This window comes from Pelodiscus sinensis, chromosome 2, assembly GCF_052426305.1.
Source record: "Pelodiscus sinensis isolate ZL-2025 chromosome 2, ASM5242630v1, whole genome shotgun sequence".
Lineage (NCBI taxonomy): Eukaryota > Metazoa > Chordata > Testudines > Trionychidae > Pelodiscus > Pelodiscus sinensis.
The window spans coordinates 216564084-216577029 of NC_143053.1; the positions used below are offsets into that span (position 1 = coordinate 216564084).

The 12946-nt window shown below is 42.3% G+C and overlaps 1 protein-coding gene across 5 annotated transcripts in view; it reads left to right on the forward strand.

Moving 5' to 3' along the window:
• KRIT1 (KRIT1 ankyrin repeat containing) overlaps positions 1 to 12946 on the forward strand; it is a 53638-nt gene that overhangs the window by 34804 nt on the left and 5888 nt on the right. For all 5 annotated transcript variants that reach the window (XM_075922382.2, XM_075922383.2, XM_075922384.2 and 2 more), the window contains 5 exons: positions 2689 to 2845; positions 4896 to 5047; positions 7776 to 7942; positions 10430 to 10517; positions 12449 to 12655. In XM_075922382.2, the coding sequence (XP_075778497.1) occupies positions 2689 to 2845; positions 4896 to 5047; positions 7776 to 7942; positions 10430 to 10517; positions 12449 to 12655 (771 nt within the window). The remainder of the gene's footprint in view (positions 1 to 2688; positions 2846 to 4895; positions 5048 to 7775; positions 7943 to 10429; positions 10518 to 12448; positions 12656 to 12946) is intronic.

Genomic DNA, 12946 nt, shown 5'->3' on the forward strand with positions numbered 1-12946 from the left:
ATGGAAATTCCACTACTTTCCTAGGCAATTTGTTCCAGTACTTAACCACACTGACTGTTAGGAAGATTTTCCTAATGTCCAACCTAAACCTCCCTTGCTACAATTTAAGCCCATTGTTTCTTGTGCTATCATTAGAAGTTAAGGAGAATTTTTTTTTTCCTTTTCCTTGTAACACACTTTTTAAGTACTTGAAAGCTGCTATCATGTTCCCTCTGTGTTTTCTTTTTTCAAACTAAACAAACCCAGTTCTTTCAGTTTTCCCTCATAGCTCATGTTTTTGTTGTTCTTCTCTGGACCTTTTCAGTTCTCCACATCTTTTCTGAACTGGACACGATACTCCAGTTAAGGTTCAGTTAGCACAGAGTAGAGCAGAAGAATTACTTCTCATGTCTTGCTCGTAACACTCCTGTTAATGCATCCTAGACTGATCTTTGCTTTTTTTGCAGCAGTATCATGCTGTTGACTCATATTTAGCTTGTGATCCCCTATGACTCCTAGATCCCTTTCTACAATACTTCTTCCCAGCCAGTCATTTCCCATTTTGCATGTATGAAACTGATTGTTCCTCCTTAAGTGGCGTACTTTGCATTTGTCCTTATTGAATTTAATCCTATTTACCTCAGACCATTTCTCCAATTTGTCCAAATAATTTTGAATTATGACCCTATCCTCCAAAGCACTTGCAACCCTTCCCAGCTTGGTACCATCTGCAAACTTTATAAGCACACTCTCTATGACATTATCTGTATCAGTGGTTCTCAAACTGTTCTACAGGCTCTCTTTGGGAAAGCTCTAGTAGGTCTGTTCCGTTTTGCTTATCTAAAGGTTCTGTAGCCACGGAGTCTTGCGGCTCCCGTTGGCTCCAGTTTGCCACCACTTCCTGCGTCCCCCGTGGCTAGAAAAAGCAAACCAGAACCAAAGTGGGCCATAATTGTTTTTCCCCCTTCTCTGAGCAATGAGCCTACCCTGTCCTTTAGATAAACAAAGTGGCACAGACCCACTAGCAGCTTTTCCGAAGTGGGCCCAAAGAACAGTTGGAGAACCACTGACCTAAATCTTTGATGAAGATAATCAGCAGAACTGGTCCAAAAACTGGTTCCTTTGGAACCACACTTGTTGTGCTCTTACAACATGACTGTGAATCATTGATAACTAGTCTGAGAACCACCAACCAGTTACCAGTGCCACAAGTTTATAGTAGCTCCATCTATGCTGTATTTCCCTAGTTTATTGATAAGAAGGTGATGCAGGACTGTATCAAAAGCTTTACTAAAGTCTAGGTGTACCAAGTCTACTGCTTTCCCCATGATCCATACTTCCTATCTTTCTATGCAGTGGAACAGTGTGTTCTTGCACCCTTAATGTCCCTTTGAAAAATTGCCAACTGTCTTCAATTGTTTTTCCTCTTAGTCTTGCCTTCTTATCTTACCTATCGGCTCCTTAAGTTTGCTAAAGTCTGCCTTCTTGGAAATCCCTTGTCTTTATTTTGCTGTTCTTCCTTCTGTCATTCCTTAAAATTATGAACCCTCTCATTTCATGATCACTTTCTTCCATTTTCAAATTCTCAGCCAGTCTCTATTTGTTAAAATCAAATATAGAACAGCTTCTTCCCCCGCCCTCCCGTAGTTTCTCCCCTTTCTGAAGTAAAAAATTGTCTCTAGTATATTCCAAGAACGTGTTTGATGATATGTGCCCTGCTGTGTTATTTTCCTAAAAGATATAGTAAAACTACATGTTTGATCATTGAATTTACCACAGTAGAAGTGGGAGCAAGTGCTATACAGTAAGATTGTAAAATGTTTTCCATTCTAACCTCATTTTCAGTCCATCATAATTTTCCAAGACATTCACTTTTCTGCGTAAAAGTTTCTTTTATGGGGAAAGACTGAGCAGAGGGGAGATGATAAAATACAGTGCTATTATAATAAATGTTTGCAACTTTTTTTAAACAGCTAAACCATTGAAACAACTGGTGATAGATTTTTAAGCCCTTAGTTCAGGTTGATACTGAAGCACATGAATAGTTGCACTGACTTCAGTGGGATTATTTATTTTACGGCATACATAAAATTAATCGCAGGCTTAAAGCATAACTGTAGTGAGACCTGTTCTGTACCACAATCCATTGAATTTAATGAGAGTTTTGAATAAAAAATAGTGGTAGTGCCTAAAGGTCTCAAGTATGATGAGGGCCACTTTGTAGTAGGACATGTAATAAATTAAGATCATTGCCCTAAAGACTTTATGGACTGAAAGATAAAACTTAAAGGGTGAGTGAAACAAATTAGAGGGTGCAGGGAGGAAAAGGTAACAATACGATGTTTTAATATAAGCTAATTGTATAAATACTTCAAGGTCAATCAGTAGTAGTAATCATAGAATGTGTGTGGCAAGGTATATGTAGGCGCTTAGCCCCAGATTTTTGAAGGTGTTTATGCTTTGTTCTGCTTTGGGGACAACTTAAGAACGTAGAGGAGAGAAAATGCTTTATAAGTCTCAGAGACCCCACAGATTGGTAGAGAGTATTCTGATCCAAGATAAATATATTTTCTCAAAATGTAAATGCTGCTAAATTGAATTAAAAATTGATATGTGTAGAAATGAAAGCACTAGAGAAGCAGGATTTTAACTTATGATTAATTTGTCTCTAATTTACTTTAATGGTATTTTAATATATTTTTGCCATAGTATGAAAAGGTACGGATTTATCGAATGGATGGGTCATATCGTTCTGTTGAATTGAAACATGGAAACAATACTACTGTACAGCAGATAATGGAAGGAATGCGTCTATCTCAAGAAACACAGCAGTACTTTACTATTTGGATTTGTTCTGAGAACCTTAGTAAGTAATAAGAGAACTTCCAAAATTGTTGTGGTTATTGTTTTTTTCTTTTTGTGTGTGCGTGTTTTGTTTGGGTATTTTTACATTTATTTTTGTAAATGTCTTGCTAAATTTAAAAAGGAATGAGCAAGTCTGGTAGAGCAAACAATAAATTTGCCAGCTTTCTTTTGTCATACATATTGTCCCTTCATTTTCTTCATTGCTGAGCTATTCTTGAGACCTTTAAAATACTAATAAGAATTTTACTCACTGTAGTGCAGAGAAGTAGTTGCCGAAAAAACTAGATATGACTAGGTAGATAGTGAGTTGGTTGTTAGATGAGACTTTGAACCTGGGGAGTGTTGAGGTACTGGGTTTGGGGAAGGGGAATTCTGTGGCTTTTTTAACACCTGGAAAAAAATCTTTAAAAACACACTTTTTTCATTAGCTTAGATATGGTGTATGTTATCCTTGATCATGTACATGATCTTTCAGTTTACTGACAGGGTTTGTGGGGTTGCCTGTTTGACATCAAGTATCTCTTGTAGCGTTCTTTTTGGTCTTATGTTGAAGCCTTGAACTTCTTCATCAGAGGACCTCTCCACAAGTATCACTTTCATCCACAATTTTTTCCATGCTCTCTTTAAAGTTATAGTCTTGACAGCAGATCAGGCCCATGCAACATTGAAGACTGCATCTTTAATGCTGTACCCTAGCTGAAACTCTTGGATTGTTCCTTCAAAGATGAGCAGCTTCCTCATAAAATCCCTTCTATAAATTACTTTTAGGTTTTGAATAATTTCCTGATCCATTGGTTAAATAAATGAGGTGACTTTGCTGGCAGGAAGACAGTGAAAATATTGCCAGACTGAAGCTCTGCTTCAGAAGGGTGAGCTTGACAGTTATCTAAAACAAGAATAACACTTCTGTCTTTTGACACTCCCAAGTTCTTTCAGGTGGTCTGTCACAGCAGGAGCAAAGATATGGTGGAACTGGTATAAAAATATGCCCTTGTCCATCTATACATTAGGCTGTGCCTTGTACTCCACTAGCAGATGGGCAGTACCCTTGAATGCTCTTAGCTGCTTGAATTTTGAAACCATTAGCAACTTGATTTTGTGTGTGCCAGCAGCATTTTCACATGTAAGCAGTTTTCTTGTTAGCTTTTTATTATGACATGTTATGATGCTTTTTAACTGTAAAGGGTTTTGAATGTGGGAAGGATAAATCAGTGGCAGTAGTGGGAGAAGTTTCTGAATGGGCAGTAGCTGTGCAGAAGCCAGAGAAGTGAGAGTGGTGTGGTAAAGAGCTAAAGACAGTATGGAGATCATGAGGGAAATCAAGATAGGCATATGGGTTGCCTGACTGTACTTGCAGCTGTGTGCAGGTTGGCATAAGGATCTAGAACTGTAGATCTGCCTCCATAGTAGTAGGGAAGTAAGAAAAACTGCACGGTTGCAAAATGTTGGGATCATGTTGCTTCACGGACCACAGAAAGGGCACAGTGTCTATCCTGGAACAATTGCAGTCTATAAAATGGCAAATATGTTTCTAAAACAAACCAAAGGTATAATTTCCTTTCAAGACCTGAGTTCTGGGTTCTGTATTTCTCTTAAAATAATTGATGCAATCATTAAAACCTTATAGTTAATGTAGTTCCATTCCCTGAATTAGCTATTTGTGTTTCACAGGCTTTGTAGAAGTGATTTGGTGTCTTGGCCCAATCCTGCAGTCCTTACCAGAGCCCTTGATTTGTAGTTTTAAGGTCCACCCATTTGTTTCATTACATACTTTCAATTTTTAAAGTTACTTTTTTTTTTAAAAGAATTTCAGTTAATTTTTAAGAAGCTGAACATAATTCAAGCATGCATTTACTGAATTACTGATGTGGCCACTGCTGTGATTTTTGCAACCTTTTTGCAACCTTTATACATGGTAGTTAAAAAGGAAACATTGTTTTGCTTGAGATAAGTGAATTCTTAGTTCAGACATTTTAATATAGCATTAATTTGTGCATGTATTGCTTGATTTCCCTGTTTATTATTTTAAACAAAAAGCTGTTCTTTTCCAGGCCTCCAGCTGAAGCCATATCATAAACCATTGCAGCATGTTCGGGACTGGCCCGAAATACTCACTGAATTGACAAACTTGGATCCTCACAGGGAAACTCCACAGCTTTTCCTGAGGAGGGATGTGAGACTTCCTTTGGAGATTGAAAAAAAGGTCTGCATTAGAAGTGCTTATATCAAATACAGGTGCAGAAAGAGAAACCTTTGTCATCCACTGGCAATATGTTAATTAAAATATTGATCTGGTTTAGAACTTGAATACATATTGGGATCTCCTTCCCATCTAACCAATAAGAAGGAGGGAAATTGCAACCTTTAGATTTAAACATGTTACTCTTATACATGCTAATATTTTCTAATGGTCAGTTAAAGTGATTTGATCTTCTCCCTATGTGCATATAGGGCCTAATCCAACTCCCACTTAGGATAAAGGAAAGAGTCCTGTTAACTTTGTTAGTTAGATCAAGCCTCTGACATACATCTGACAAAGTGAGTCTTTGCCCACAAAAGCTTATGCTCCAATAAATCTGTTAGTCTATAACCGTGGTCACCAACCAGTAGATCATGAGCTACCGGTAGATCTCAGGGGCTCTAGGAGTAGCTCTTGAGCCCTCTCTGAACTGCGCACCTGCGCAGTACATTTACATTAGATTTCCTCATTTAAGGAGCAGCTACTCACTGAGCAACAACACAGGTGAGTAGCTGCGAGGAATGGTGGGAGCTGGGAGGTCAGGAGGACTGAAACACCCCAGCCAGCTGACTGTGGCTTTCACAGCTGGAGCTAGGCACAGCCTCTCTGGGCTGAGCGCGGGGCAGCCGGGCTGGAGGGAAGAGAAGCAGCTGCCCGGCCAGCTGGCCATGGCGCTCAGCCAGGGTGCACCACACTCCACATGGGCTGGCGCAGAGGAGAAGCTGCCTGGCCAGCTGGCTGTGGCGTTCAGCCCAGAGGAGGCTGAACCGCGCTCCAGCTGATTGGGCGGCTTCCCCTCTGCGCCTGCCCACGGGGAGCTTGGTGGCACCCTGGCTGAGCGCCATGGCCAGCTGGCCGGGCAGCCTCTTCTCTTTGCTCCAGCCCGGCTGCCCTGCGCTCAGTCCGGAGGGAGTGCGGGTCGGAGGCTTCCCTCCGTGGCTGATGTAGGGAACTCCCTGCCCCCAACCTTGTTCCCTCTCCTCTGCCCCAAACTTGTCCCCTGCCCTCCTGGCTCCCTGTTCCCTCTCCCTAGCCCCCCCGGCCCCGCTGCAGAAACCTGCCCCCCCTTGCAGAAACTTGTCCCCCAGCACCCTGCCCCCGCTGCAGAAACCAGTTCCTTCTGGCACCCTGTCTCCTACTACAGAAACCTGTCCCCCTGCTCTCCTCTGCAGAAACCTGTCACCCCCAGCACCCTGTCCCCTGCCGCAGAAACCTGTGCTGGCACCCTGCCCCCTCTCCCCTGCCCCCACTGGCACCCTGTTCCCTGCTCCAGAACCCACTAGCACTCCTCCCCAGTAATGTGTCCCCTGCTCCCAAATGACTTTTCTATGGGTCAGTGACAGGCAGGTTCCCTGCCATTCTCATAAATAAAGGCAATGCAGAAACTTTTTGTGTTTAACATAGTATTCTATTTAAAAATGAAGCCTGGCCAACAAACCCCCAATTGGGGCCAAGCCCCCATCTGGCCACAACCACTCCTGCACTCCCCCTTCCCCAGACCCTAGATCTGAGCCTATCAAACACTGGAACCTCATGCTCTCAGCCCCTCACATACCCCAACCCAAATTCCTGCATCCTCACATCCGCAAGCCTGTGGCTTATTTAGTATCCCAACACTGCCCAGCCTGGAGCCCCCTCCCCGAGCCAGTGTCCCCTTCTCCACCTCCTCCTGCATCCAGATTTCCTCCCAAAGCTTGCACCTCTCACCCCTTCCCACACCCAAATCCCTCATTCCCACCCCAGAGCCTACACATCCTGTCTCAACACAGCAAGGGTCCAGCTAGACTGCAGGAGTTTTTCAGGATTCTGGAGATATCCCAGAAAAACTCTTCTGCATCCAGGGTTGCGTTTGTTCTTCTGCTTTTTTAGTGGAAGAGCAAACAGGCTCTTTTGGTCACCCCTATATTCCTCTTTCCACAAGGAATAAGGTGGCTTCCAAAAGAAGGATTTTTTTTTCTGACATTTGGTCCAGTGTACACACGCCAAATGTTGGAAAAACCTCTTCCTACGGAATAATAATAAAAAAAATAAATAAGCAGCAGTATAAGGATTGGGGATAGCAAGTGATGGAGAGGAGGCGAATAGAGAGGGCAGGGCTTCAAGGAAGGGGCGGGGCGGTAGATCTTGGCTTGGTCTGTCATTTAAAAAGTGATCTTGGGTGTAAAAAGGTTGGAGACCACTGGTCTATAAGGTGCCACAGGACTTCTCGTTGTTTATGTAGATAAAGCCTGTAATTCCTGTTGTTAATCATGGGACAGGACAATTGTAGAATAAAACTCATATTTTACAACTCCTGGCTCCACCTTCTCCTCCAAGCGTATTGCACCCTTGCTCCTACCCTCCCCCACAGAGTCTCCTGAGTGCCATGAAAAAGCTGATTGCAGTGGGCAGGAGGCGTGGGGAAGGAAGAGGAGGCACTGATCAGTGGGGCTGCTGGTGGGAAAAAGATACTGGAGATGACAGAGGAGGCACCTGATGGGGACCGCTGACAAATTACTGTAGCTATTTGGCAATGTACATTGGTAAACTGTGGCTCCTTCTCAGGCTCAGGTTGTTTTAGACTAATTAAATGCACATTTCAATTAAGCAGGATCGTATCTTTGTCTCCTATGGAATCAGCGAAAAGTTCTACGTAATTTGTAAAAGGAAAATGAGTTTAACCAAAATGTTTAAAACTTATATTTTTAAACAGATTGAGGATCCACTGGCTATTCTCATACTGTTTGACGAAGCCAGATATAATTTGCTAAAAGGCTTCTATACTTCACCTGATGCTAAACTGATCACACTGGCAAGTCTTTTGCTGCAAATAGTCTATGGAAATTATGAGAGTAAGAAACACAAACAAGGTTTCCTAAAGTGAGTATTTAAACTGAGATTTTGTTTTTAGTATGACTTTTTTTTTTTTTTTCAAACAAGTCCTAAACTGTTTCAGCTATGTCCAGGTAAACTGCAGGTGTGTTGTATTAACTAGAAATGAAATGATGAAATTGCACAGCAGCCATTTTTATTTTAATGAAGCAGGGATTATTTAAATCCCTGTTTCATTGACTATGCCGAGTAAACTATTTTACATGGCTTCGTTGACGGAGCCATGTAGTCTAGATGTACCCCAAGAGTATGGTGTACCTATCTGTGGACACCCCAGTTCCATTACCTGTCCTCCATGACCTGCTCACTATGGACCATGGGCTCCTTCTCCACCCAGATCTCTAGTCCCTCCACCTCATGGCTTGGAAACTTCATGGTTAAATCCTATGGAGCTGCTGTTCTCTGAACCAAAAAGGAAAGTCCTACTTGGCAGCATGAAACTGTCCACAAGGGCCACTTACCTGGATAAGTGGAAAAGGTTCACTTGTTGGTGTGTGCAACAACACACACCTCTATTCTAAATGCCTATACTAATCATTACAGAGTACCTCTTACACCTAAAACAACAAGATCTGGCAGCATCTTCTGTTGTTTTTCCACCCTGCTGCCATCTTGGCAGAGTGTCTGGATGCTTTGTATTTGCTAACCCCATGGTGGTACACTTTCGCAAGTGGACTCCAGATTAGGCTGGCAATTCCTGATTGGGTCCTAATCATGATCCTCTCCAAAATCATGGGGGCCTCATTCAAACCCCTAGTGACTTGCTCCCTTCTCTATCAATTGTGGAAGGTAGCCTTTCTGTTTGCCATTACCTCGGCAAGGAAAGTGTCTGAGTTGAAGGCCCTCACATCCAATCGACCATACAGTCTTATATATCTTATCCTTGCGGTTTAGGCCTCACCCAGCTTTTCTGCCCAAGTTTGGGTCACATTTTCATACAAGCCAAGACATATTTCTTTCCTTTGTCTACCCTAACCCTAATTCCAGTAACCATGAGCAGAGACTGCACTCTCTAGATGTTCAGTGGGCACTGGCCTTCTAAAGAGAGCTCACTAAGCTAGTTCTGTAAATCAAACCAACTATTTATAGTGATGGCAGACCAGATGAAAGTTCTTCCAGTATCATTGTAAAGAATATCTTCCTGGATCACATCTTGCATCCATTCGTGCTGGGCTGGCAAAGATCCCAGCCCCGGCAATCACAGCACATTCTACAAGGATACTGGCCTCAGTGATGGCATTCCTAGCCCAGGTCCCAATATAAGAACTCTGCAGAGCAGCGAGTTAGTCCTCAGTACATACATTTACATAGTCCAGTATGTCAGAGAGGATGCAGGTTTTGGCAGAGCAGTGCGCCAATCTGCTATTCCATAACTCTGACCTCACTCTGTCTGGGTAAGGCTTTGGAGTCATCTAGCTGGAATCGATATGAACAGTCAGTGGAAGAAGAAAAAACAGTTTCCTTCTCATAACTGTTGTTCTTTGAGATGTCTTGCTTATATTCATTTCAGAACCACTCACCTTCCCCTCTGTTGGAGTAACCAGCAAGAAGGAAGTGAGGAAACACTGTAGGTACGTCTAGACTACATGCCTCTGTCGCCAGAGGCATGTAGATTAGGCTACCAGACATAGGAAAATGAAGCGGCGATTTAAATAATCTCCGCTTCATTTAAATTTACATGGCTGCCGCGCTGAGCCGACAAACAGCTGATCAGCTGTTTGTCGGCTCAGCGCGGCAGCCATGTAAATTTAAATGAAGCGGAGATTATTTAAATCGCCGCTTCATTTTCCTATGTCTGGTAGCCTAATCTACATGCCTCTGGCGACAGAGGCATGTAGTCTAGACGTACCCTGTGTCAACAGGGTTGTAGAGTGATATAGAGGTTCTATTCCAGGGAGGCCTCACAACTGACTCAGTGGATGCTCAGGATGTGAATGGGTAACCAGTTACCCAGTAAGCATCTTCTTAACCAGTTATGGGTAAGCATCTCCCAGTAATCTGGCAGCTCTGGCGGGGTACCAGTTCCATCCAAGGGGATCCCACTTAATCAGTTAACCAGTTAAATATAACATTTAACTGGTTAACTGATTAAATGGGATTTTACATCCCAAATGGGTGCTGCTAAGGAGAAAACTTTCCAAAAACTGTGCACGCAACATGTGCACATTTAATTGGAATGGACATGGGCAACATACCTCAAAGAACAACAGTTAGGAGAAAGTGGGTAACTGTTCTGCAGAGTCAACTAGCTGCACACAACCTAAGGATTAATCTTGATCAGTGGGAAACCTTGGCTGCCTCTTTTCAGCTGCTGAGATGACAAGAAAGCAGCTTGAATTGGGACTGACAATCTATGCTAATAATTAATAGTTAAAGGTATTAGTATTGCCATACTGGAAGATACTGCCTTCTGTCCTGTACTTTGCTCATTGATGGAAGGAAAACTAGGTAATATTTTCACTTTTTTCCTTTCAGTGAAGAAAATCTTAAATCTATAGTACCCATCACCAAACTAAAAAGTAAGGCTCCTCACTGGACAAATAGAATACTTCATGAATACAAGGTAAGAACATTTTGGAAATCCTTCTTTAAATGGTTAGGGTCTCTACCACTATTTTAAATGGTTAGTTATTGTTTCTTCCATTTTCTGTTATTGTTATGCATTTCTAAAAATAGTAATATATAGCCAGAAACGTAGGAAAGCTAAAAATTGATAGTGAACCATTCTTTTTACAGATTCAGTAGTCCATTTTTTATATTCAACTATTTGGTGTCCGGGAGGTGGGCGGGCATTAGCCCGCCCACATCTAAAGGACCTCCCCCCAGGCTGCAGGGAGAGTCCACAGAACCTGGAAAAAACCAACTAATTACTGGGGACAAATAATGAAAAAACAGGTACGGGTGTGAGGGTCAAAGGGTTAAAATGAGGGAACCGGATGGGGATACCAAGCAGAGAACCCCGGACTGCGCCCACTGCCCCCTGAAGGTCTCGAGAGAGCCAGCGGACGCTGCCCATTAGAATTCTGCCCGGATACGTGAGCGGATGCAGCAACGGAAATAGGCTCCACAATCGCAGGCCCCTCCCCTGGCCAACCTCTTCTCCCTGGTTTTGTAGATTGCCCATTTGGACATAGCCAGGAGGAGATTGACCAGGAGGTCCCATGACTTTGTGGGGCCACGGATGGGATGTGTGTAAATTAACAAGTGGGGGGGAAAAGTGCAGCCAGAACCTCAACAGGAGGTTCTGGAGGAGCCGAAAGAGGGGCTGTATCCTGGCGCACTCGATGTAGATGTGTGCCAGGGTCTCCCTCACACCATAGAAGAGGCACGTTTCGGAGGTGGAGGTGAACCGTGCCAAGTACACACCCGTGCTCACCGTGCCTTGCAGGATTCTCCATCAGATGACCCCGGTGGGCCGTGGATTTTTTATATTCAAGTAAAATATAATGTAACTTGAAAAACATATTTTAATACTGAGCTGTTTTTAACATTCTGATAATAAAATTAAAAGTTGGTTTGTCAGTAAATTGAGTTGTTGAAGTCATAATCTGGGTGGTTGTTTTTATTTTTATTTTTTATTTTGATGACAGCCAGCTAACTGTCTCCTTTGGTATATATGGTTGTGACTATTTTCTTCCACTATTTTATCTGAGGAAGTGGGTCTGGCCCACGAAAGCTCATCATCTAATAAACCATCTTGTTAGTCTTTAAAGTGCTACATAGTCCTGTATTTTGTTTCAGCCAGCTAACTGTACCTAAAGGGACACTGTCAATTCAGTTTAGGCATGAAGTATAAGTCAGAAGAGTGTTAAGTTTATGAAACCTAATAGAAATGTTGTCATCACTTTTTTGTAAACAGTTCTGAAATTCCGACATATTAAGATCGGTTGTCATGTGTTTATCTGAATGATCATTTAATTTTACCAAAGTCAATTGATAGCCAACTCCAGGTGGCCATCTGGAATTCAGATTCCACAAAGTAAAACAAATCAGTCTTTTGATGACTCACTCAAAAGGTATAGTCAGTGTTAGGTCACTGATCAGGCCAAGCTTTTGAATTAAGACAAGGAAGATCATTACTCATTTTTTCTCCCTGTTCACCCAGAACTGCACCCAAAAAAGCCAGTCCTTTTTACCTTCCCTACGAGGCCCTATTGGATTCCCAGCTCTTCTCGTTACTGGAGGACCAATTCTCATTGGTTCCACTAGCAGCTAATCGAAGGCGACCTCTCTACACACTCTTAGGTCTGAACTCACTCAAAGGGAACATTTTTGGGTGCAGTTAACAAGAGTTGTAGGGCTCCAGCAGGGAGCATCAAATGCCTGATGCATTCCATCACAGTGCTATTAAGCTGTTAGTGGCATTAGATGTGACATCTTAGATGACTGCCAGGAAAAGCCCTTTAAGAAAACCAGCTACCACTTTACTCTATTTGAGGAATGTGCATTGTTAATACAGTTTCTTGTGTAATTTATTTGCTCTTCTATTTCTAGAGTCTCAGCACTAGTGAAGGCGTGAGTAAAGAGATGCATCACCTGCAACGCATGTTCTTGCAGAACTGCTGGGAAATTCCTACCTATGGAGCTGCTTTTTTCACAGGACAAGTATTCACCAAGGCGAGTTCAAGCAGTCATAAAGTTATCAGAGTGTACGTTGGAGTAAATGTAAAAGGACTGCATCTCTTAAATATGGAAACCAAGGTGAGGGTTAGCAGTTTTTACTAGCAATTTACATAGAAGTTAAGAGCACGTGGAGATTACTAGATGCTGGTGATTTACTTTGTCTGGTATTGAAGTAAAATCTTGTATGCCTTTACAATCAATATGTCAAGTTTAAAATCTCTTTAAAATATTGGAATTTCAGCTTCAAATTCTTAGTATTGGAAATCCTAATATTGGCAGGTAATCATTTAGAATTCAGTGTTGTGTATGCTGTACCCTTAAACTGGATACCAGAACCTTATTTAGACAAAGTGGAGAAAGTTCTCAATA